At 36.2% G+C, this 26047-nt stretch overlaps 2 protein-coding genes across 8 annotated transcripts in view; both read right to left on the bottom strand.

Annotated features, from left to right (window-relative positions):
* VWC2L (von Willebrand factor C domain containing 2 like) overlaps window positions 1-20021 on the bottom strand; it is a 230845-nt gene extending 210824 nt beyond the window's left edge. For both annotated transcript variants that reach the window (XM_070956776.1, XM_070956777.1), the window contains exon 1: window positions 19629-20021. In XM_070956776.1, coding sequence (XP_070812877.1) covers window positions 19629-20021 — 393 coding nt within the window. The remainder of the gene's footprint in view (window positions 1-19628) is intronic.
* Window positions 20022-23839: 3818 nt separating this feature from the next.
* SPAG16 (sperm associated antigen 16) overlaps window positions 23840-26047 on the bottom strand; it is a 581714-nt gene continuing 579506 nt past the window's right edge. For 5 of the 6 annotated variants that reach the window (XM_070933195.1, XM_070933193.1, XM_070933192.1 and 2 more), the window contains one exon: window positions 23840-24064. In XM_070933195.1, the coding sequence (XP_070789296.1) occupies window positions 23889-24064 (176 nt within the window). In that variant the 3' untranslated portion in view covers window positions 23840-23888. The remainder of the gene's footprint in view (window positions 24065-26047) is intronic. The other variant, XM_070933198.1, reaches the window with a different exon arrangement.

The raw sequence follows: 26047 nt of genomic DNA on the forward strand, positions 1-26047 counted from the left end.
TGTCAGTTATGCAACAAGTGATTCATAAAGATCAAACTGGATTTATACAAGGGAGACAAATGAAAAGCAATGTAAGACAAATTGTTAATATTCTGGAGTATTTGGGGAAGAACAACCAAGTCCCTGCAGTGCTTATGTTTTTGGATGCAGAGAAAGCGTTTGATCGATTGAACTGGCAGTTTTTAGTGAAAGTAGCACAAAAGATGCAGTTGGGAGAGCATTTTATACAATCTATTAAGGCAATATACCAGAAACAAACAGCACAAATAATAGTTAATGGTAGTCTCACAGAAATCTTTAAAATTGAGAAAGGAACAAGACCGGGATGTCCCTTGTCTCCACTACTGTTTATTTTAACTTTGGAAGTATTGCTGAATAAAATACGGGATGCGGATAACATACTGGGTATTAAGATCAGGCAACATGATTATAGACTACGAGCATTTGCAGATGATTTGGTTGTAACTTTAACCCAACCAGTAAATTCAGTTACAGGTTTGATGGAGATAATTAGGCAATATGGTCAAGTGTCAGGGTTTAAAATAAATATAGGGAAAACAAAATGATAGCTAAGAATATGAATACAAATCAAAAAGAAGAAATGGAAAGAGTAACAGGATGCGAGATAGTGAAAAAGGTTAAGTACTTAGGAATTTTTATTACAACGTCAAATGGGAAATTATACAAGTATAATTATGAATTTTTATGGCATAAAATACAGATAGAGATGGATAAATGAAAAAAATTACAACTGTCTAGCAGAATAGCAGTAGTTAAAATGAATGTTCTGCCCAAGGTTCTATTTCTTTTTCAAATGATACCAATATTTAAAAAGGATGCAAATTTGGAGGAATGGCAGAGAGGCATTAACAATTTTGTTTGGGTAGGGAAGAGACTGAGAGTTAAATTAAAAATAATGCAGGATACACGTGAAAGAGGAGGTTTGAAATTGCCCAATCTAAAATTGTTCTATGAAGCAGCTGTTTTGTCAGCAATTAGTGATTGGATTAATTTAACAGATGAAAGAATATTGAATATTGAAGGGTATGATTTGCTATATGGTTGGCATGCCTACTTAGTCTATGAGAAGAAGGTGGATAGGACTTTTAAAAGTCATATATTAAGGAATGCCCTCCTGCGTGTTTGGAAAAAATACCAATATAAATTGAATGGTAAGATACCCATGTGGGTAGTACCCAGACATGCGATAGAAAATATAAGTATAGAACAAATACAGGATGTAACTACTTATAAAGAACTTCTGTTCACAGAAAGAAACGTACTACAGTTAAAACCTCTGAATGTACCAAGAGAGGAAAGGGCAATTCAAACATATTGGTTTCAGTATGTACAGCTGCAGAATAGATGGAAAAAAGATCAGAAAATTGGTATTATACAAAGTGAAGAAAATTTGATAAAACAAATTAGGGACCAGAGTAGAATGCATATAAAAAGGTTGTATAATATTTTGATAGAAATAGACTCGGAGACAGAGTTAGTTGAAGATTGTATGATAAAATGGGCACAAAATTTTGAGGAACTAATAATGATGGAAACATGGGAAAGGATCTGGGTAAGAAATGTAAAATTTACACAAGCTCAAAATCTGAGAGAAAATTTTTATAAAATGTTTTATAGATGGCATTTGGATCCTAAAAAGTTAGTTTGTATGTACCCAAACTTACAAGCCAAATGTTGGAGATGTGATTGTGTTGATGCTACCTATTTTCATGTTTGGTGGACTTGTAAAAAAGTTAAAGCATTTTGGATAAAAATATGGTGGATTATTCAAAATATTTTTTAAAAAAGGATAAAGTTTACTCCACAGTTGTTTTTGTTAGGTATCATTACAGATTGTACGGCTATAGAGACTAATTTGATTCTGAACTTAATAACTGCAGCAAGACTTTTGGTGGCGCAGTACTGGAAGAAGGAAGATTTACCTACTATTCAAGAATGGACATTAAAAGTAGTAAATTTAGCAGAAATGGCGAAAATTTCAGCATACCTGAAGGACCAATCAAATGAGAAATATATGTTAGAATGGAAAAGATGGATTGATTATATTCAAGGCAAATATCGGACTAAAAAATTTCAAATAGCTTATGAATGATCAAAGAGATTTTATAAAGTACTTAAATTTAGTTTAGTAAAAGGGGAGTTAAAACTTCAAGAGGGGGATAGGAGACTATAGATAATTAGCTTATGTTAGCTTATGATTGTCAAATGTTATACCCTGTATTTTGCTCTGGGAAGTTGGGGGGGGAGGGAGGGGAAGGGCAGGGTTGGAAGGGGAGGAGGGAGGGGGAAGGGGAAATGTTTGTAAAATTTTTTAAAACTTTTCAATAAAAAAAAAACATGTAGTCTTCAATGGTACTACATGCATTGCGTGGGGTACCACAAAATTCTTTCTTAGGCCCAGTACTATTCAACATCTTCATAAATGGTTTAGGTGAGGGGATAGAAGGGGAACTCATCGAATTTGCAGATGACAGTAAGCTGGGGGAATATATAACACTTCAGAAGATAGATTCAAGATACAGAAGAGTCTTGACAGACTTAAACACTGAGTCCTATCCAACAAAATGCAATTTAATGGTGAGAAAAGTGTAAGATCTTACACTTAAGCAAGAAAAATCAAATGCATAGGAATAGTATTTGGCGGTACCGGGCTCAAAATCAATAACTATGAGAGACATCTAGGACTCCTAGTGGACATAAGTTTCAGGAGCAGTGTGCAGCACTGCCAAAAAAGCCAATGCTGTCCTAGGTTGCATTAACAGAGGTATAGTATCAAGATCATATAAGGTGTTAGTATCACTTTAGTACTGCACTAGTAAGACCACACCCGGAATGGAATGCTCCATGCAGTTCTGGTTGCAACAATACAAAAAAAGATGTTGAGACTTCTAGAAAGAGTGCAGAGAAGAGCAACAAAGATGATTGGGGACTGGAGGCTAAATTGTAAGATGAACTAGGTATATGTAGTCCAGTGGTGGGTTCCTCCCAGTTCCGCCCGGTTCCGCCAAGCCGGTAGCGGTGATGATATGACGTCACTGAACCGGTTCTGCCCCCCTCGCCCCTGCCCCCCGCATTATTCTTACCTTTTATTTGGTCCCACCCCCAATCTATTGCTGCCTCCTGAGTCCCAGCTGATCGACTAGAGGGGAAAAAACTGTTTAAACTCTTGCAGCTGGGCTTCAAAGGGCCACCCTACAGCTGATCAGTGTTAAAAGAAAACAAATGAGTAAACCAGTGGTTCCCAAAGTGGGCGGTGGGATGCCTTAGGGGGCATACGAGGCAAGGGGGGCGGCAGGGGGGCACTAAGTGGCAAGGAGGGCGGCCCCCACCGTTTGGCCTGTGCCTCGCAGCAGTTACCTCCTTGCAAGCAAACAGCAAGAAAAAACAACTTTCAGTTTCAGCATAGGCTAATTAGCCCGTTGATTAGATTGGCCTCCCGACTCTCAGCTGATTTGCTCTCAGCTGTTTTGCGCAGGGCTCTGCTGCTTGCTGCAAAGAGCTCAATTGCTGGAGCAGATTTTTTTTTCTCCTTGTGCAAATCAAGCTGAAAACGAAACTGAAAGTAAAGCAGCCTGTTGGCTGTTTGTTGCAATGTTAGAAAATTAGGCAGAGGCAGATTTCTTTTCTTTTTTCTCACCAAAAAAGGTAGGTGCAAACAATGGGAAATTTAGGGCAAAAGAGGAGAGTTCAAGATTTTAAAACACAAAAGAAAAAAAGCTCTATTTAACTAGGGAATTGTAATAATTGAGATACTATTAATTGTATATTGTGTTGAAAGCAGAAATGGTTAAGTTGTGGTTTGGAGGAATATATGGGGGAAATTATTTGGTTTATTATTATTGGTAAATATAATTAATTGATTTGTAAGAAATTGGATTGCATGGAAATAATTGGAATATTCATGTTCATATTGATTAATATACAAAAAAGTTATATAACTAATTGATTTATATTAAAATGTTGAATTTGTATTAAACAATTGTAATATTACATAATTAACCAATGTGAGGATGGATATAAAAATATATGACAATGGGAAGGGTATAATATAGAATAGAAGGGAAAAATTGAATTTGATTAAGATTAGAGATGAGGATGAAGGGTAATATTGATTTTTTTAAAAAATAGATGAGGAATAAATAAATATTTATTTATGTATTTATTTATTTATTATATTTCTATACCACCTTTCTCCCGTAGGACTCAAGGCGGTGTACAGTCAAGAAAAATATAGATGCACAAACATCATGAAATTGCTAATTAAAATTATTATTATAACATAGTTTGGCCCAATTAAATAGAACCTAAAATTAGATAACATTTTAAAAACATTCACATGTTCATATGTTTAGCCCCGCCTGTTGGAACATCAGGGTTTTGAGGGCACGGCGGAAAGCACGGAGATCAAGCATATTTCGTATCTCATGGGGCAGTTCATTCCAAAGGGTTGGAGCCCTCACAGAGAGGGAGTCGCCAGTCGGCATAATTTGACTGACGGTACCCTGAGTAGTCCCTCCCTGTGAGAACGAACTGGTTGGTGGGAGGCTATTGGTGGCAAAAGACGGTCTCGTAGGTAAATATGGCAAAAAGGAAATATAGAAATTGTAAATTTAATTGAAATGACTAAACACTATTTAAATTTGTGAACCGGCCAAATACTCTGTTCAAAGAAATTACATTGTATGTTTGTATGTGTGTTTCTAATTATTGCTATTTATTCATATTTGTTCTCTTTTATTCTTTAAAATTTAACAATTCATTCTTTATCTTAATATCTTTATATTTGTTTGAGGTTGCCTTTCTTCCATTTCATCTTTTTTATTGTACAGCAATCTTTCTCCTCAAACCTACCACCTCTCTCTTTTCTTTCCTTCTTACTTTCTCTTCCTTCCCCTCTTCTTCTCCTCCCTACTTCCTCTTCCTTTCTCCTTCTCCTCCTCTCTTCCTCACTCTCTTACCCTCACTCCTACTCTAATTTCCCTTCCCTTCCTTCCTCCCTTCTCTTCCTTCCCTCTCTCTCCTTCCTTCTTCCCTCTCTATTGCTGTATTCATTTTCAATTTTATATTTTCCACTATGGAGTCCCCGGTCTTTCTTTCATTTATCAAGTATATTTCTCAAAATTTCCCCTCATCTTTTTAATTATTAGCAGTATATTTCATCTTATTCCATTTTTTCTGTTGAACCCAGTGTAATCATCTTTATCTTTTTTTTCAATTATTTCCTTCTCAATATTATCTCCTTGTTTTTCTTGCTTCTCATTCATCTTTTCTCTTTCTTTTTTTTGCAAGCTAACCAATTCTCTGCTTCTTTATTTCCCTTAAATGCCTCCCTTACTTTTTGAAATATCTCCCTTAGTGTCTCATATTCATCCTCCCAATTCTCCATATTTTCAATTTTAAAAGGCTAGGATTTTTAAGCTTATTCTTTTCATTTACATATGTGAGGGGGGGATGCTTTTCAAGGAGCCACAAGGGGGGCTGAGAGCAGAGTCATTCTGACAGTCTTTTAAAATTGCTTGGAAGACCCATTTTTTCCCTAACAATAATGGTTTGTATACTTTGTATACTTTGGAATAAAACATATACCTGGAAAAAGTACTTGCAAAACTTGGACAGAAGGAAAAGAAAGGCAGGATTGGACTCATTATCAGTAGCTAGTTAGTTCATTGTTATCAGTGACTCCCAATGATTCTAAACTCATTTTAAGACTGGGGTTGGTGACTACTGAAATTTAAGTATTCAACATTGGTCTCAGAAATCTTTGATTTGAACTATCAAATCTTTGATTTGAACTTTGATTTGAACCATGGCAAGAAAAATCATAAAATGGGGCAAAACTCACTTAACCATAATAATTTCTACATATTTTAAGTGTAGAGAATTCAAGTGTTGAGAATTTCTTTTTGATTTCTTTTGCTATACTTTTATTCCTTTTTTCTTCTCCCTTTCTCTTTCCTTTTTTGACTTTTCATTATTATTATTGAGAGAAGTGATTTTTAAGGTGGGGAATATGTGATAATAGAAAAACTATAAGAAATATGAAGATTATGAATGAATTTTTGATTACTAATAAAAATTGCTGATGGATTTAACAAATACAGAAAATTGTTTCTTTAAACTGGTTTAAAATATTGTCCTTTATAGAAAATAAGAAAACATGAATGAAGCTTTGAATATTAACAGGAATTGTTTATAGATTTTATGATTATTTTTAAAGCAGGAAATGTCATTATAGAAAAACTATAAAAATGTGAAGACCTTGAAAGAAATTTTTTAAATATTAATAAGAGTTCTAATGGTTACAGAAAATTGATTTGAAAGTGGTTTAAAATGTAATTTTTTCATAGTAAATACGAGAATGGAAATGAATTTTTGAATATTAATAAGACTTGTTTTTAGATTTTATAATTATGGTAAATTGGTGTTTCAAAATGGTTTAAAATGTTGCTTTACATAGAAAAACAAGAAACAAATAGGAAATGGGAGAAATTTAAATAAAATTAATAGTTTAGGAGAGAGTAGGAGAGAAGTTATATATTAAAATGCATTATTATTTTAAATTGGTAAGGAAGTATGATTTTGGTGATCAGATGATTAAAGCTAAATTGTGAATTAGTTAAATATAAAGTTAGGAGTGGAGGAAAGCATCCCTGGAGAACAGCTGATTAGGCTGTGAACCAGACAAAAATAAACTTAGGAGGAGTAGAGGAGATAATGCTGGAGAGCAGTTAGAGCTAAACTGTGAACCAGTTAAATATAAGGTAAGGAGTGGAGGAAAGCATTACTGGAAAACAGCTAACTAAGCTGTGAACCAGCCAAAAATAAACCTAGGAGGAGTGGAGGAGACAATTTTGGGGACCAGTTAAAGCCAAACTGTGAACCAGTTAAATATAACGTAAGGAGCGGAGGAAAGCATCCCTGGAAAACAGCTAACTATGCTGTGAACCAGCCAAAAATAAACTTAGGAGGAGAGGAGAGGCAACACTGGGGAGCAGTTAAAGCCAAACTGTGAACCAGCTAAATGTAGGTTAGGAGTGGAAGGAAGCATCCCTGGAAAATAGCTGATTAAGCCGTTATCCAGCTAAAAATAAAACTAGGAGGAGTGGAGGACAAAATGTTGGAGAACAGTTAAAACCAAACTGTGACCCAGCTAACAAATAAGGCTAGGAGTGGAGGAAAGCATCCCTGGAAACCAGCTAACCAAGTTGCAATCCAGCCAAAAATAAACCTAGGAGGAGTGAAGGAGATATTTCTGAAAATAGTTACAGCCAAATTGATAGAAGTGGAGGAAAATATTGTTGGGGAATAGCTATATAAGTTATGAACCATTTAAACATCAGAATTAGCTGTAATGGAGAAGAAGCTTGTAATTAGCAAAAACAAAATATTTTGGATATAATAAATTATAGGTGGAAATGTGGAATAAATTTTAAAGTGAATTGTTTTTGAAATGTTTTTAAGAGAGGAGTAAAATATTCTATGTTGGTTATTAGATGTGATTTAAAAGAAACATTGGGTCTTTGAAGTAAAGAAAATATATGAAATACTGTTAAAATGATAATGAATATTATAAAGAGCTGGAGTTTAAGATTTGGGGTGATTACATAGTAGAATGTTAAATACGAGAATAAGATGTCAGATGGAATGATAAAAATTGGGTTTAGATTTTTTCTTTTTTTTCTTTAAGATGTTAATGGATGAAATTTGGAACTTATACTTATTTTATACCGGATCCAACCCTTACTCTAAAAAGATGTGTTTTATGTTTTATGTTTATATTTAAAAAAATTTCAAAAAAAAAGTTGACTCAGCCTTCCATTCTTCAGAGGTCAGTCAAATGAGGACCCAGGTTGTTGGGGCAATATGCTGACTCTGTAAACCACTTAGAGTGGGCTGTAAAGCACTGTGAAGTGGTATATAAGTCTAAGTGCTAAGTGCTATTGCTAAGGAAAATGTTGCTGACATGGGGAACAACTAATCAATGGAATGGCTTGCCTCCAGAAGTTGTGGGTTCTCCACAATTGGAGGTTTTCAAGAAGATATTGGACAGTCATATATTCAGAATTGTATAGGGCAGTGATGGGTAACCTTTTTGCCATCGCGTGCCAAAAGCAGGAGGAGTGCGGGGGGTCGCACACACCAGGGGTGGGTTCTAAATTTTTTTACTACCGGTTCTGTGGGCGTGGCTTGGTGGGCGGGTAATGTGACTGGGTGGGCGTGGCCAACTTTTTTTTTTTTTTACTTTTCAAAGCATTTTTTCTACAACCTTAAGAGGTTGCAGAAAATAATGCTTTTAGAAGTCTCTGACGATCAGGCAACTCAGCTGGGATCACCAGAGGCTTTTAAAGGCATTTTTTTTCTTACAACCTCTTCGGCCGAAGAGGTTGCAGAAAAAAATGCTTTTAAGAACCTCTGACGATCCCAGCTGAGTCGCACAATCATCAGAGGCTTTTTTTTTTTACTTTTAAAAGCATTTTTTCAGCCGAAGAGGTTGTAGAAAAAAATGCTTTTAAAAGTAAAAAAAAAAAGCCTCTGATGAGGTGGGAGGGGGGTAAGCGAGTGGCGACCGGGCTGGGGACTGGTTCAGGGGCGTGGCCAGCCAATGTTATTACTCTGAACTACTACAAATTTTTACTACTGGTTCTTGTGAACCGGTGCGAACCAGGAGCAACCCACCACTGGCGCACACGTCAATGCACCCCACTTTCCCCATGCATGCACGCATGATTCCCCTACTCCCCCTGCTTTTGGCATGTGATGGCATGGTGAGCCCAGTAGCTCCAGAGCCTTTCTAGGAGCCTGGGGAGGGTAACAACAGCCTTCCCCATCCCCGTGGAAGCCATAAACGGCCCATTTGCCAACTTCCAATGGGACCGGAAGGCCCATTTTTCGCTCTCCCCAGGCTCCAGAGCCTTTCTAGGAGCCTGGGGAGGATGAAAATGGCCTTCCCCACCCCCCCGAGGCCCTTTGGAAGCCTGAAACAGCCTGTTTCCTGACTTCTAGTGGGCCCAGAAGACCTGAAAATCAGCTGGCTGGCGTGCACATGCGCACTGGAACTGAGCTAGGGCAACGCTCGCATGCCCACTGATATGGCTCCGTGTGCCACCTGTGGCAAGCGTGCCATAGGTTCACCATCACGGGTATAGGGCCTCCTGGTCAAACAGAGGGTTGGACTAAAAGACCTCCAACAGCCCTTCCAATTCTGTTATTCTGATATATCTAGAAACCACATGACTTGCATGAGAAAGCATAAACATAGGCTCAAAGTGTTGAGATTTATTGAGTGTATTTTCCCTTTGTCTTACAATTTCTTTTTCAGTATATAATTCAATAGATTTCAAAATTATATAATTTATATTTAGATTTCAGATGAACTACAGATATTATGGGTGACAACTTTTTAAAGTTTGGTGTAGTATTGCAACCATGCATGAAATCAATAGTTTCTTTATACAGTATATAAGGTGGAGGCAATACGTACTGTATACAAATCTGTAGGCATGTATCTGTGTTGAAAAATAACTTGGTATGTAAGTATTGCTGTGATGCAAGTTACTCAGATAAAACACATTTGAAATTCTGCAGAAAGCAGTGATTGTGTTTATTGTATTTAATTCTTGTCTCTTTGTTAAACATATTGCTGAAATTTCTGGTTTTGGAAGATTTGTTTCAAATGAGGTGCTGACAGAGTTTGATCAGGCCCATAGATTAAAAAATGGGAATCCTCCAGTTTCACCTTACTAAACGTTTTACCTATGGGTGGATTTATTTAGTTACCATAAATTACATCAAGATTTGCAGTAACAATTTATCCTTTTCTAAGCAGCTATTACAGGGAGGGCAGAGAATATGCTTGGAGCAGTGGTGAAATCTAAAAATTTTTGCTACCAGTTCTGTGGGCATGGCTTGGTGGGCGTGGCTTGGTGGTCATTTGACCAGGTGGGCATGGCCAATTTGACATCACTCACTGTTAGAGCCAGGAGCTGCACGTTCTGAAGCACATTCTGCCCGTCTGAAGCCCCCAATGCTTTGAGTTTCCCTCCGCCCTCTGGCTTGACTGCACAAGTGAACCTTGGAGCCTACTCTTGCCCTGCTCTCCATCCTGGAGGGCCGCGCATCATCCCAGCCAATCCTCAGTACAAACCACCCGCCCCATTTCCGCAAAGGCAGAGCCCCCTCCCGACAGGATGATCCAAAGAGGGGAGGGAGATGCTGCAGAAAAGGCCGCCTTCCCCCCTGCCTCCCATGCCAGCACAATGGGGCTTGGGGCTCCGAAGCAGCCCACTGGATTCCCACCTGGCCACCATCTCAGGTTTCACAGATACAGGAGTATATATGCATTTCCTTGGCCTGTAGGCAAGGGTGGTGGTGGTTTTCTCTCCCTCTCTGCCTACTTCCCTCTCTCCTGACATTCTGATCGATTGGGCAGCAAGACACCTCAACTGTTACACATTGTTGCTTTGTCTGGTGGGCTGTGAATCAGCCAGTGATCCTCTACAGCATTCCAGGATCCTGGCTAGAGAAACCTGGCTTGTTAGATATGGCCTTCAGACTTGATTTTTTTTTTTTGTTTTGCTTGTTAACCAACTGCAACCTTTCCTCTGAATGCCTGATAGTAGTGCTTCTTTTCAGAGGAGTACATAGACAGGCAGTTGACTATGATAATGACAGCTACTAAATAAATAATTTACTTTTAATATAGGTATTATTGCAGTTCATTGGCTGACATGCCTTTCTTCTTGAATATGCATTGTTTTTCAAGCCATGACAGAAATACAGCAAGTGAGATACTCTTGCATGGGCACTATGTCACCATAGTTTGTCAAGAGGGAGCTAATAAATCACGTGCTTCCATTCAACATGTTTAGTTTCTCTTGTCTGGCTTCAGAAGCTGGGTGCTGTACTGAGCTAGCAGGTCTGCAGAGAAGAAGGCACATTACTAAAAATACTTTCATCTGCCCATATATTCAAGCTATGTACAGAATGTTAGAAATTACAGAACTCTTTTTCTTAAAGAAAACCCCCACTAGTCCTGCTGCTACATGGGATGCTACTACTCACTACTTTTAGGAGGATGATAAGGTTCTTTTGAAAACTGACCCTTGGGATATGTGTGTGTGCGTGTGTGCATGTGCGCATTAATTAAAAACCTGTTTTTGTAAAATTTGAGCAGCTCACTATGATGAGGTAGCCTCAATGCCAAGCAGTTTTAGGATGTTTAGGATCTTTCAGCAGAACACTTTCTAAGGGGAAAGCAAATTGGAGAACACTGTGTATGCCTTTTATCATTCCTTTCATTTTTTTTCTCATGCCAAGACATATTAAATAGGTTTAGGTTCGGATTTGGGAACAAAGAAGTCTGTTTTCTGCTATTGGACTCCAATATTTTAGCAGCTTGCCCTGTTTATTATACTTGCAAACAAAATGAGTACAAATGAATCTATGAAATTGATCACCTATATCATCAAGACTGCAACAATTCCCAGTTATCTCAACCAGCAAGATGGTGAGAGGGGTTATAAACTGTTTTCAGCCTACTTTTCTTACCTAGCAAGATGATTTAAATTTTCTTTCCATCTTTGAAAATATTACTTACAATTTGTCATTTAATAAATATTATCTTTATTCCATACATACCATTCCTAAAAATGTTGGGGGGGAAATCATATGTTCTCTCAATATATTCCCAAAAGAGAAGATAATTCTTTTAATTGTGATTTTTGAGACAGTTGTTTATCACTTAATCACTGGCTCATACTTGATAATCCAAATATTATAGAAAATGTTGTCATTCGATTTGCTGAAATAAATATTATATATAATATAATATAATATATTATATTATATAATAGTATATATTATGTCTATAGCATTCCACCAATCTACATCAGGTTCTCCTTGATTCATAAAGAAGATACAATTAGCCTGGCAAGATTTGTTTGTGACAATTCTATACTAGCTTCTCCTAATAGGTTTACATGATGTTTACATGTTGTTGACTTTCACATTCGCTTTAGACCAGTGATGGTTAACCTTTTTGATGCCAAGTGCCCAAAGTACGTGTGTGAATGCACATATGCCTGCCCTAATTCCCAAAATGCAATGCAAGTGCCCCCCGCGCATGCGTCCTGGCCCCACGCATGTGCATGCGTTCCCTGCACATTCACCCCCTGGCACATGTGCCCTGCCCCTTGGCCCCTGTTTTGGCTTCCAGGTTGGTTCTCCTGAATTTCTGCTGCCCGTGCCTTCCCCGATATCCTCAGTTTCTCCCCCCAGCACGCTCTAGCTTTTCTGCCACGGAGAGGCACCAGTGAAGGGTGGAACCTGCAGAGATCGGAGAAGGCACGGGTGGCAAAAATTCAGGAGAAAGCTAGTGCGCTTGGCAAAAATTCAGGAGAAAGCTAGTGCGCTCTGGGAGATACTGTGGAGATCGGGGAAGGCCCCGCGCATCTGTGGCAGAGACCTAAAGACCAGCTGGTCAACGGGAGGCTTGCGTGCATGCGTGGTGGAGATGGGCTGGGTGATGGCTGGCATGCCCAGAGAGAGGGCTCTCCGTGCCACCTGTGGCACGTGTGCCATAGGTTCGCCATCATGGCTTTAGACTCTTCCAAAACATCAATGCAAACCAGTCAATCCCCTTTCTCCCCTGTTAGGGACAAGATTATCCTTCAACTCAGTGCTGAAATCCTCCACGGGTTTCCAGAGGTTCGCTGCCCACGCATGTGCAGTGTGTGCCAAATGCACGCTGCATGTGCACATGCGCAGTGTGCACCAAATGCACACTGCATGCGCACGCATGCACAGTGCACACCAAACACACACAGGCAGAAAAAGGAGCCTTTTGAAGGTAAGTAGAACAGCGAGGGGGGAACAGCTGTGCCGCGCAATTTAGATTCACTAGAAAGTAGGATTTCCTGCTTTCTAGCGAATATAAATCATGGGGCACAGCTGATCATCGGAAATACTAATTTGGACAAATCAATAGTTTTTTTTTTTACTACCGGTTCATGTGAACTGGTAGCTTTTATTACCACTGGTTTGCCCGAACCAGTGCGAACCAGTAGCATTTCACCCCTGCTTCAACTACTTTATCTGTTCTCCAGGATTTATCAAAAGAGAATGGAGAGAGGTCAGTCAGGCTATCAAGTGCAATACTTTAGAGTTCTGAACTTAAAATATGCTGCAGATTTTAAAAAGACCAATTACTAATGATACATTTTAGCCTTGGAAACAGAATTGATTATAATGTTTGCCAAAGTTTTGCTATATGTTACTGGCTGCTTACAGTTTGAAATTGCCTGGGAAAATACACATACATGAAAAGATAAGTATAAATTATACTTATAGCACAAACATTTGTTAATATAATTGATTGAAACCTTTTAATGGAGACTTAGTGAGGGAGCAGATGTTTGATATTTCTAAAACAAATGTTCTCATAATTAACTGGTCATTAGTGTTTGATAAAGTTATTAAGATAGCTATTAGTTAGAAGATGGGAGAGTTGCAACAATCAAAACTAGATTTTTTTATACTCATCTGAAAATAACAACTTTTCATACTAAACACAATAAAGCATACAGATGTTTCATTTGTCACATTACAGCTAAGATAGTCATTTTTCGTACTGAAATCTAATCTGTATTTTTTCCATGCTATATCAAAACGTATAAAACATATTTTGTAAATGTATTTTTGATTTTGACTCAAACTACTTAGTTATGTAGTTCACACTGGCTATTTTTCTATTTCATTTAAAAATAATAAATATGACTTGTTTATGTACTGTCTGTAGTACATAAACTGCTGCTGCTGATAGCTGCTGATTCAGTTCTACAGAGGAATTATTGAGTCTGTCATCTGCACCTCTATCACTGTCTGGTTTGGCTCTGTAACCAAACAAGACAGACTCAGACTTCAATGGATAATTAGAACTGCAGAAAAAAACAATTGCTAACAACCTGCCTTTCATTGAGGACCTGTATACTGCATGAGTCAAAAAGAGGGCTGAGAAAATATCTATAGACCCCTCACATCCTGGACATAAATTGTTTCAACTTCTATCTTCAAAACGACACTATAGGGCACTGTACACCAGAACAACTAGACACAAGGACAGTTTTTTCCCGAATGCCATCACTCTGCTAAATAGCAAATTCCCACAGCACTGTCAAACTATTTACTAAGACTGTATTACTATTATTCTTCTCATCCTTCCTATTACCTATCTCCTCTCATCTATAACCAACTTGCTTGTATTTTTACAATTTATGTTGTTCTATTTGTTTCCTAGTATGATTTGATTGCTTAGTGATATGACTATCACTAAGTGTTGTATCTTATGATTCTTGATAAATGTATTTTTTTCTTTTTTTCCTTTTATGTAAACTGAGAGCATATGCACCAAAAACAAATTCCTTGTGTGTCCAATCACACTTGGCCAATAAAGAATTGTATTCTATTCTTTAAAAAAAATGAGTAAATGATGTTTGAGCAGGTAGATAGTAGGGATAAAAATTATATGAATGATACTAAACCACACAAAATGGGAATGTGTTGACCAGTACCACGAGATGTGTCTTTGATTACTACATGCAAATAGGTAGCAACAAAAGATATATGTAGCTTACAACTGCATTTGGAAAAAAAAATCTGGAACTTGTTATTTTTCTTTCTGCTTTTAAAGTTAAGATGAAAAAGCAGGGATGTGTATGTAAACATAGAAATCAAATCATTCTTAGCTGCTCTTGAATATAAACTGCATCCTTTGAGAAATTCTCTCTCAGGTAAGCTGCCATGCATCAAGTCTTGTTTAATATTGCACATTCATGTTTGGGTAACTTTATGGCAGAACATTCAGTTTTCTCCACCTGAGCACTGAAATGCTTGTCTTATGCCAGTTGTCTGTATATGATGATAGGAGCTATTTTTCTGATAAGCCTCACCACCACAATTCTGGTTAAAATATAAACCTAGAGTTTACATTTTTTACTTGATCAGCAAGTGGGTATAAATACAAAAGAATGCTAACAAGCCATTTGAATACAATTTCCACCATTATTACTACCAATGGAATCATGTTGTGGCTATTTCCACAAAATTGCAAACTCATTCTAATTAGTTTAACTTTAATCTCATTATTGACAACCTAAACTTTGGACTGGGGGAAAACATGCTGTTAAGAGAGTCCTGTTTTAAAACAAAAGCTATCAAACAACCCTATTCATCCTGCTGACTAATTTTGAAAAAGTGCTTAATCTTGCTGGGAAAAGCAGTGCCAGTTCCCCACTTATGGGAGGTGTGGTGAGTACTGATTCTGGTAGGTGCTGCTTTTCTGTGGCAAGTCCTGGTCCTCTGGAATAGCTTCCCACTGAAAGTTATATTGATTCAACTTTAGCCATCTTCCAAAAGCAATTGACACTATACCTGAGGGACTTGGCACTCCTTCTGTTTCATTCCCCCCTCTATTGTTGCAGAAATGAAGCCGAATGGGGGATATTACCGTATATTAATAAAACAGCTCACTGAATCAGAAGTCAGAGAAGAAAGTCAAAATAGGGTTGGAAGGGACCTTGGAGTTCTTCTAGTCCAACCCACTGCTCAAGCAGGAGACTCTAGACCCTATATCATTTCAGACAAGTGGTTGTCCAATCTTTTCTTTAAAATTTCCAGTGATGAAGCACCCACAACATTCTGATGGCACATCTGAAGTATATATGCCTATGACTATTAGTGCTCTATTTCCAGGGGGTTTATTGAGTTCTCCAACCTACCAAACTTTTTTTTCTTCAAGAACCAATCTGTGGTATTAACTTCATTTGAGATTGGATACTAAAGAGTATGATCTGTGTGAGTTTATATTGAGACTCCATCTCTCCATGCCACTACTGTTCTGACTGTTTCAAACACATCCATGATGGAGGCTCTTTTGTGAGGACACCCTAACACGCTGTCCAAATTCCAAATGTGCCAATTGTCTATGTTCTAGCTAAAGGAATTCCAGTACAGTGATATCTTGATACTCAACTATTTTGAAACTTATTGAATTTGAGACTCAATGCATTTTGTAAACATTTTGTCCCAGTTCTCATCCCAGTTTGCTACTCAATGCACAAGCTAGAACTTGTGCAATGTTGACTGCCTTTGACCCACTACATTATTCCTTATGGGAGAAATTTGTTTGGTGCTCATTGTTTTTGGTACTTCTCGCACTTCCTGGAACCAATTAATGATGAGTACTGAGGTACCACTGTAGTTCTCAAAATCATTTTTTGCCTGTTGAACACAGTTGTTCGATTCCTCTCAATCTCTGTTCAGCTAAATTACTATTTAATTCTCCTTAGGTAAATAATTGTGCATATACTGACCATGGACTGAACTAATTTTTCTAGTTTGTTCTTCATATTTGTAGAAAATTATTAGTTTGTTTCGTAGATTGGGCAATCCTATTATAGTATTCTTAATTTATATTGCAGAATCTTGCTCTGAGTTATAAAATGAAAGGAGGAATTGTAAATTCACAGTTGCCACTTCAGTGTGATTTGAAATTAATCATGTCATGCTAAAAACAGATCTTTGAAATATGAAATTTGCCCCTTTTTTCTAATTTTATTATTGCCTAGAAATACCTGAGATTCAATTATTGCTTTATGAGTGGGCTTCTTGAAGCCAACCCATCATGCAATGTCACTCTTGCCTGACGTATACTTTCCCCTTCCCGATCCTCCAACTAAAATGGCCAGAGGGTGCAGAGGGTGCAGAGGTTGACCTATCTGTGAAAATCCTGGAGGATAGTTAACACAAACTTGTCCCAATGCAAGTAATAAACTCATGTAAGTCTATAAATTAATTTTGTTTGGATTATTTTATTTTGTAATTTATTTATAAGAAGATTCTTGTCCATAATTGGAATATTTTTACTGAAATATTCTTAATAAACATGCAAAGTCAGAGGCTGTCATATGTGGAAAGATTTATTTTGAAATGTTATTTTACTGGATAAATAATTTCACTAATCAAAAAACCAGTACATTTCTCCCAGATGTAGAATGTCAATTTCCACTAAAGGCAATGATCCTGAAGCAAACAAAAGCTTAGCTGAAACTTTAAAAAATTGCTGTATGTCTCTAACTCAGCAGCTGATTACTTAGCCTGATGAGTTTTTGTCCATAGACATTTCAACTTAATTCTTATACAAGTTTCTTTGTGAGGAAATGTCAGCTTTACAAGATAGACTAGACAGAAAACATGACCAGAGAGCTAATTGTACTTTATTACAAGGTTGCCTTAATCGAATATTGCAGATCTGAGGGTACCTGCATCTCCCAAACCCCTTTACAGCCACAAACCTAGGGAAGGTCTCTTCTGAGTCTCTTGCACTGCAAGAATTTCTCAGTTGCTCCTTTAGTTGTGTCTCTTTTGCACTGTCTCTCAAGGCCATTCCCACATATCATTACTGGAAGGGTCCTTTATATAGCTCTGGCAATTTGTGCTGTAGTATCTCAAATTGTAAGCTGAAATGGATTTATTATTTTAAAAAGTGATTACCGGTACTTATCCTCTATGGAGAACCATTTCATCTGAACAAATTGCCACATCAAAATAACAGCATTCAGCCATGCTTTTATGGAGCTACTGTTATGCAAACATGAATTCACACATTCAAACTTTCATGACAACTTTCATAGCAATGTTCACAACAATTCAGCCAATAGTGTTTAAAAATTCTCTAATAATAATGGGAAGAGGTGAACAATTTCCACTAGAACAGACCATCAGAGCTGACTGGAAATTTGAAAAAGATATTTGAAATATCCTAAAGCAGATAATTTTTTCATACACTTAAGAATTCCTGATTATTCCATATTATGACTTGTGTGGAGAAAGAGAAAATATGGTTCTTTCCAATTTTCATTTATTGTAATAAAATATGCTTAGCTGTGTTACTGAAATTTTATTTTATCAAAATATCTTTTTATTTATTAAATTATTTTCATCTCCCTGAAGTGTTTTTTGGATTTCATATGGGAGTAGTACATGGTTTGCAACGCACTGTGCTTTGGAAGTACTTTTCACATTTCTCAATGACAGAACCATGTTAGTAAGAGCTGAAGCAACTTGGAGTAAGCTTGCTTAAGAAATAGAGAAGACAAAATCACCCCTCTCCAATGATTCTACTGACAAGGAACAGCAGGGGAACAAAGCAATCTGGAATAAGATATGGCATGGAATTATAAGTCTCTTACAATCTTTCTATCCTCTTAACTAAACTTGCCTAGATTGTGCCCACAATGTGCAAATTTACTGATCACGAATATTTTTCTGCAATGACTCTTATAACTAAAATAGCAGTTTTCTGCTTATTATCCTGATTAAAGGAGCAAGGAGCTGCCATAACAAATGATCTTTAAAATCATACGTAATTGATAGTAAATACCAGGTGTCATTAAATCTAAAATATGTCTTTAGATAAAGAACAAGGTGAGGAATGTAAGGGCCATATTGGCAGCATCACTAAAAAAAAAATCATTCAAGCTTTGGAAAGGAAGTCTTGGAGAACTATGCTTAAAGAATCCTTGAACGAGAATCATTTTGGGCAGGAATCCATATGAAAGCATGCTTGTCCATTTTGTTTGAATACTTCAGAGAAAGAAAATTTGTTTTTCTATAAATTAATCCCTTATTGCTACTCTGACATAACAGAGAATCGTTTCACTTTCCTCATGTGACATCCATTCAGATAGTTGAAGAATACTGTCACAGTGTCACATCCTCCCTGAATCTTCTCAAGACTAGACATTCTAATTCCTTCAATCTCTTCTCATGGGACTTGATACCTAGTCCTCTGATCATAGTCCTTGGCCATTTCTAAGCATGTTCCATGCTGCCTGAATTCTTCCAAAAGCCTATGTCTAGAACTTAACATAGTATTTGGGATCTGGTCAATGAAAATAAAATGGAGCAACTTTCTTTCATAATTTTAAAATTATACTTTTGTTACAATATGTAGTCTAACATTACATTTGCCTTTTTTGAAGCAATGTCACATTGCAGACACTTAGCTTGTTATTAATCAAATATTTTCAGAAGTATTATTACTAGGCCAGACATCCCTTGTTGCACATTATACATTTTGTTTGCTTCAGTGAACAACTTTGTATTTCTCTTGTTAAGTTTCAGTCAGCCAAACAGCTAAATTGGTGTCTATATTATATTCCTGTGATGCACGAAGCAAGAAATCTAACATATTTTATTAGAAGAAATATTTGGACTGACATACTTCTTTGATTTAATTCATAGCTCTGGGCTTTATTTCATCCAAGGATTTTGAACAGAAAAGTATACAATTAAAACATTGGCTTAAATGGAAACCCTACAACTGGATATGAAGTAAAATTGGTAATTATGTTTCCTTTTCATATCCTATTTTTCCCTGACCTGTATGATATCCATTAACTAGTATGGCAGATCACCAACTACTTACAGAAATTACAATTAATGTTATAAGTTTGGAAAAAATCTATATAAAACCTGATTAACATAGCATTTGACACTGTCTGTACATAATCAACCAAGTGATTACATCAATAAGCATTGTTTGGTCTTACCTTAAACTCCTCTAGGATTTTGTAACTTTTCCCATGGTATTCACAAAAGTTCTTCACTTCTTTGCATTCTGGACAACATCCATTGTGTTCTACTTTAGTACACTTTGGGTGGATTTTGGGGCATTCTGGTTGATCACAAATAGGCCCATCCTCGGTACAAACACATGGACAGTTGGAGTGCCCAGGGAAAAAACGCTCCCCAAGTTTGTATACAAAACCACTGTCATCTACACATCCTTTCCCCCGATAGTCATCAAAAATCAGATTGTTATCATTATTTGAAACCTGATCACCTTCATCAGCAGGGTAGTCTTCATGATTGAAAGCAGCTGAGGTGACCAAAGAAGGAATTAGCAACAGAAATATGTAGGCTTCATGAATATGAAGAGCCATTCCCCCTCCTGAGCTTCTGAGTATGGCGCTTATATCAGATATGTATGGATGCTTCCATGGAGAGGCCAATGTGATGCACTGAAAACATATATATAAAAAAGAAATTGAATTTTTTTTTTTTTCAAAAAATGCATTTTCCCCTACTCCTTTGTGACCCTTCCATCTGCCAGGCTTTAGGTCATTAGAAATCCTATCTTCTATCAACTTTTAAGAAAGCAAAGTAAACCAATCTATATTTCCATCCTGTCTGCAGTAATAACCAACAGGAAAACATGCATATAACCTGAATAGTCTTCAAGTTGCACAGGCTCTTTTCTGTTGCAAGGAACTGTTGATTCATCTTCATTTCAATGGCATGTGCCCCTGTGCATTTCAATATTTTAGTTTGAAAGTAAAATAGAACAATATTCTCATCAAATTAAAGCAATAATGCAAAAAAATTCCTTGCCATATTTTTGATTCAAGCTTTTCTTCATATGACTCATTGTTGTAAATAGAAAAGTATGAGAAAATGTTATACACATTTGGTCATTTTGCCTGCTTGTTAAGATGAAAATAAGATGCTGCATCTTTATATTAGCCAGGTTCTTATCTAATTACCATGTTGAATATTTATATTGTAAACAATTGCAAATCAAACTTATTTTATTGGATGGCTTGCACATTTATTACTTACAGATATAATACTTTTTGTTTTTGCTAAATTGTTGTAAATGATTCTTTCAAGGATGGGACTAAGAGCAAAGATATTGCTTCCAAACCAGGTCAAGTGTCCAACACCATTCAAAATATGTGTTTTCATGAAAAATAAAATTAAAAGAGCCTTTGCATTTTAAAGAGCCTTTACAATCAAATTATATTTAAGATACTAGGAGGTTTAATCATTTAAAATTGCAGAATTTTTACACTGTATACTGTAATCTGTCCTTAAAACTGGTTCATGCTGGCTTTTTCTTAGCAAGACCTCCATTGTGCTCTCCAGGAGATTGACGTCACATCAAGATCCAGTAGTAGTTGCCCATATATATCTGTGCTTATACTTGTATCTACCAGTTTATTTTTCTCCTGCTTTTACATTTTCTGTCTCTTTTTTAGGTTTCCGAAATGGCATTTCAGCAAATTGTTACAAATGTGATACCTTACTCACCATATGCAGTTCAAAGCCAGTAGGTGTACAGAATTTCTCTGTAGGCCATGCCACTTCATTTTCTTATACATCTATATGTGCATGGAGAACCCATAATTCACACCACATATTTAATTTGAAATTGCAAAAAGCCTTGCTGCTTTGTTAGACATTACTTCTATTTTCCTGTTTTCCTATTGATTATAGTCAATAATGCACCCCTCACATTGGCACATTGCTCTTACGCTGGTATAGTTCTTCTAACCAAAGATTTGAAGACTGATTCCCTCTTTTTTATGAATTTGGACAGTAAAATATCTTATAATGAAATAATTTCTAATGAAATTTATAATAAAATGTTCTAGTGTCAAGTGACATTTTAATTAATTGAATATGAAACATGCAACTAAACAAAAGCCTTGTCTATTCTGCTTGTCTGATACTATGGGATCAAATGGGTTAGTAATTAATATTATACCTGTGCAGATTCCAACAGCAATAGAATTATGGTTCTCATAGTCAAACAAATGCAAAATGTATATACATTATTTATATATTTATATTGATTTATATATTATTTCAGTGCCCAACAGAAATGACTCAGAGAATAGGCAATCTTTGTATCTTACAGAAGTAGTAAAATAATTTGGTTGACAAAGTAGTCTCTTAAAATGCTTCTATAAAGAAAGACTGTGCATTTCAAAAGCTTGCTGTCTCATTGCTTATGCTCTAGGATATGATTTTACTACAATGGTAAATTTTACTGCAATTATGGAAGCCTTTCTTATAATCACAGTATTTTATTTCTGGATGATATAAAACTGTTTAGCTTCCCTTTCAGATATGAATAGACAGTCACTTGCATTCTACAGGTAGGCTTCAGTCTGCCATACTTAAAGCTGAGGAAACTTATTTTTTTTAGCAAATTCAAAAGAAGCAATTAATTTTAGGGACAGCAGGATTCACTCAATTTTGTCAGGCATTTGGGCAAAAGCAAAATCCATTTCAGAAATGGTACAAGATTTCACTGCAGTAGTTGATCATCCTAAATATTTTGCTTACAATTTATAAATCTTTATTTTGATACAAAGAAAAAATGGAATGATAATGAGGTCCCTTGATTAAGAATCAAACCAAAAACTTATATTATTTACATTTATTTTGTTTCTGATATGTGATATTAAGGTACAATTAAATATTTGGGAAATCAATATCCTTTTCTTTTAAAATGGGCACTTACCTAGAGTGAATGGTAGGAACAGTCACAAACCACAATGGATTTGTACTTCAGCAATATAGTAGAAAAAAAACTCTTCTTAATTATATTGGTAAGGGAGGATTATGAAAAAAAAATTGTTCTAAAGCCTCCCATGTCACAGAGGAACATCAGCAGATACCCAAGAGATGTAAGCTTTAACCAACTGTTCAAAATTCAAAGCAATCAATCATAAAAGGGTCCAAAGATGAGACTGCTTTATACAAAATAAGAGTCCAAAACAATAAAAACAAAAAATAAAAGAATCATCCTTCTAGGATTTTTAAAAATCTATTTCCTTGGTTGCAGTCTTCAGGTCCATAAAAAATAAAATAATAAAAAAATCCCACTAAATCACTATTTTCTGTATATCAGCAAAAAGGCACAGAAGGGTGGAGAATATGCTATGCTTCCAATTCCAGAAACAGCACCAGCATGCTCAGAGCCAATCCAGACTGAAATGCAGTCAGCAGCACCATCATGCTATGCTGCTTTCTAGAGGCTCTTCCCCAAACAAGCAGTGGGGTTCTTGTGGCTCTTATTCACAATAACAACTTTCAGCAAGATTCAGTATCCTGGATAGCAGCAGCCCAACAGCTATTCCTCCGGAGGGCATTCCATCAAGCAGTTGGAAATCTTCAGCACCACGGACAGCAGCCTGTGACTCTCATTTTGCATCATGCAGGCAGAACGTGCCGCTCCTCTGAGCAGCACCTCCCCCCCATCTCCCCCCCCCCAGTCCGATGCATTTGCTCACTGGCGTTAGATTTATCCTTAGGCACTTTTCTTAAGGAAAAGGTATTTTATAAAATGCCTCCTAAATGTTATCTACATCTGATGATCACCTTCATTAAAAAAAATCTGCTTATTTTCAAGGCACTAGGATCATACTGCAGGACTACGTTACAGGAAGTGGAAGTAGGTAGATTGAAGCTTTCTGCATTTACTGAATGATTTGGTAAGGTAACAACCAAGGCATCGGTCTGATTATTGCCTTGTTAATGCAGAACTCCTCCCCCCTGAAAATTATCACATTTGCTACATGTGAGTCTCAGTGTGTTTGTATATGCATGCACATTTTTTAAAGTTATATGGAGAAATATTAAGCTCCCCCCACCAAAACAAATTTCTTTGCAGAAACTGTAGTAAACTAAATATTTTATTATTTTCACAAAATGAGACAGTCAGTTGTAGCTTTTACTATAATAACTTGAGAAAAGGGGTGTAGTAGGGGTTCTCTGCAATTCATGTTTTCTGTCATTAGATGTCAATATAAAGCTATTTCTCCAGGAAAATGGCAAATTGTATATATTTTAATACATATTTAAAGCCATGACGAAAGATAACAAGAAAAATAAAGTTTGGAATATTGTTTCCATTTAAGTAAAATATAGAGATTTTACTTAATGTAAAATGTAATTGTTTATTTCAGATTAGGGCATTATAAGCCACCTTCAGTGCTATGAGATTTCTCTGAATAGTAGTCTCAATTCCAAATACGAATAGTGCCATCAGAACCACCTGAAATTAGATGTTCTGCCATATGATCAAATATTACACTCTGAACTTTATCTTCATGGCCCAATAAGCTGGAAAGATGTCCCGATTTGAGTTCCAAAGTCTTAACGGTTCCATCATTGCTTGCAGCAGCTACAATATGACCTGTGATATAAAGTAAAAAGGTTTAGAAAATGGAAAAGCAACTCTATCAGTGAAGTGCTTGAGATTAAAAAAAATCTTAATTTGCAACTTTCTGTGTATAATGATGAACTCAGGTAATTCTGTTCTTTATCTTAAAAAAGGCAAGTCAAACTAGTATTAGGGGAGACTGGGGAAGGAACTTACCAGGAAAGTACTTTGCAGACGTTTTGAGTGATGTTGTTAACATCTGCCTTGGTATTTTATTTGATGATCTCTGTGAGTGAGTACTAATGATGTAATGATTCTCCATTTCTCTTAAAAGTTAATTTCAGACAATAATAATGAAGATTTTCTGCTTTATTGCATATATTTTGAACTGTGAGTTAGTTCAAAAAAGTTCTATCTGAATCCCCATGTCCCCCTACCAGTTAAACAAAAGCAGTAAATATTCAACCTTGTATTTGAAATACATATCATTTGTATGCTGATTATGTTTATCTCTGTTTCTTGGAATCATCCAGAATGTGTTGAAATACTGTTTTAAAAAATGATGAACAACTGTCTGGAGTTGTAACAGGATGGACGAAGGCCAGCAAAATGAAGTTAAACTTGGACAAGATGAAGGCACTCTGAATAAATAGTTCTACTTCAAGATATCTAGAGGAATCCATCACCAACACAATCGATTTGCTCTTCCTCTTAGGAAATTCCTTCTAATAATCAATCAGAAACTGCTGTTCTGTAACCTGTCCTGCGCTTGGAAATAATAAAGAATAGGATTTGGCGATCTTCTGTGCATCATTTTTGAGATACTCGAAGAATACTATCATATTACTCTCAGTTTTGTCTTTTACTGTTATATACTCCTAATTCTTTTTGTAATAATGATTTTATTAACTTTTAAAAATACAAAGCTAAAAAAAACTAAGAAAAACTAAAAAAAGAGAAAAGAGAAAAAGTGCAGGGAAAAAGAAAAAATATAAAGAAAAAAAAATATAAAGAAAGCACTTCCCCTTCATTAAGAAAGTAAAACAATTTCAGCAACTACATATATTCCCCAATTTATGCTCCCAACGGAGCCCAAAATTTGTTGTTAAGTGAAACATTTGTTAAGTGAGTTTTGCTCCATTTTATGACCATCCTTGCCATAGTAGTTAAGTGAATAACTGTTGTTAAATTAGTAACTTAGTTCTGTAACTAAGATGTACAGATGTAACTAAGTACATCTGGCTTCTCCATTGACTTTGCTTGTCAGAAGATTGCAAAAGATGATCACATGATCCCAGGACATTGCAACCATCATAAATATGAATCGGTTACCAAGCATCTGAATTGTGGTCATGTGACCACAGGGATGCTGCAATGGTTGTAAGTGTGAAAAACAGTCATGAGACACTTTTTTCAGTGCCATTATAACTTCAAACAGTCACTAAAGAACTGCTGTAAACCGAGGACTACTTGTATTACCTGCTCTAACATTTCAACAAAATATCTCTTCTTCCCGTATTCCATTTCTTTTATATAAACAAATTATAAAGCCTAAGAGTAACTAGAAATATCAACATATGTTTTAACCTTAATCAAACAAATCAGTTTCATATTCCTTTCCTTTTAACGCAGTAACTATGAATTTTCTTTAATACAATAAAATTCTCTTCCCGTATCTTATTTCTTATCTATAAACAAATCTTTAAAGCCTTGTCAACCTAATCAAGGGATTAATCTTTAATTCCTTCAAATAGTGTCTCACAAGTTAATTTCTTATCATTTTCTCTTTGTCTCCCCTCAGAAATTTCTTTACAAATTTAAAGATACCAAAAAACCACATATTTTAACCTTAATCAAATAAGCTAATTTTGTAATCTTTTCCTTTACTTCTAACAACATAGCTTACCACTTTCTTTCAAAATACAACAAAACAGTCATCTCATATCTATAAATAAATCTTTAAAGTCTAGTCCTGGTTGTTCTTAGAAACCCATTAAAGACAACTAGAAAAAACAT

Source organism: Pituophis catenifer, unplaced genomic scaffold (assembly GCF_029215685.1).
Source record: "Pituophis catenifer annectens isolate HBS135680 unplaced genomic scaffold, rPitCat1.0.hap2 SCAF_1, whole genome shotgun sequence".
NCBI lineage: Eukaryota > Metazoa > Chordata > Lepidosauria > Squamata > Colubridae > Pituophis > Pituophis catenifer.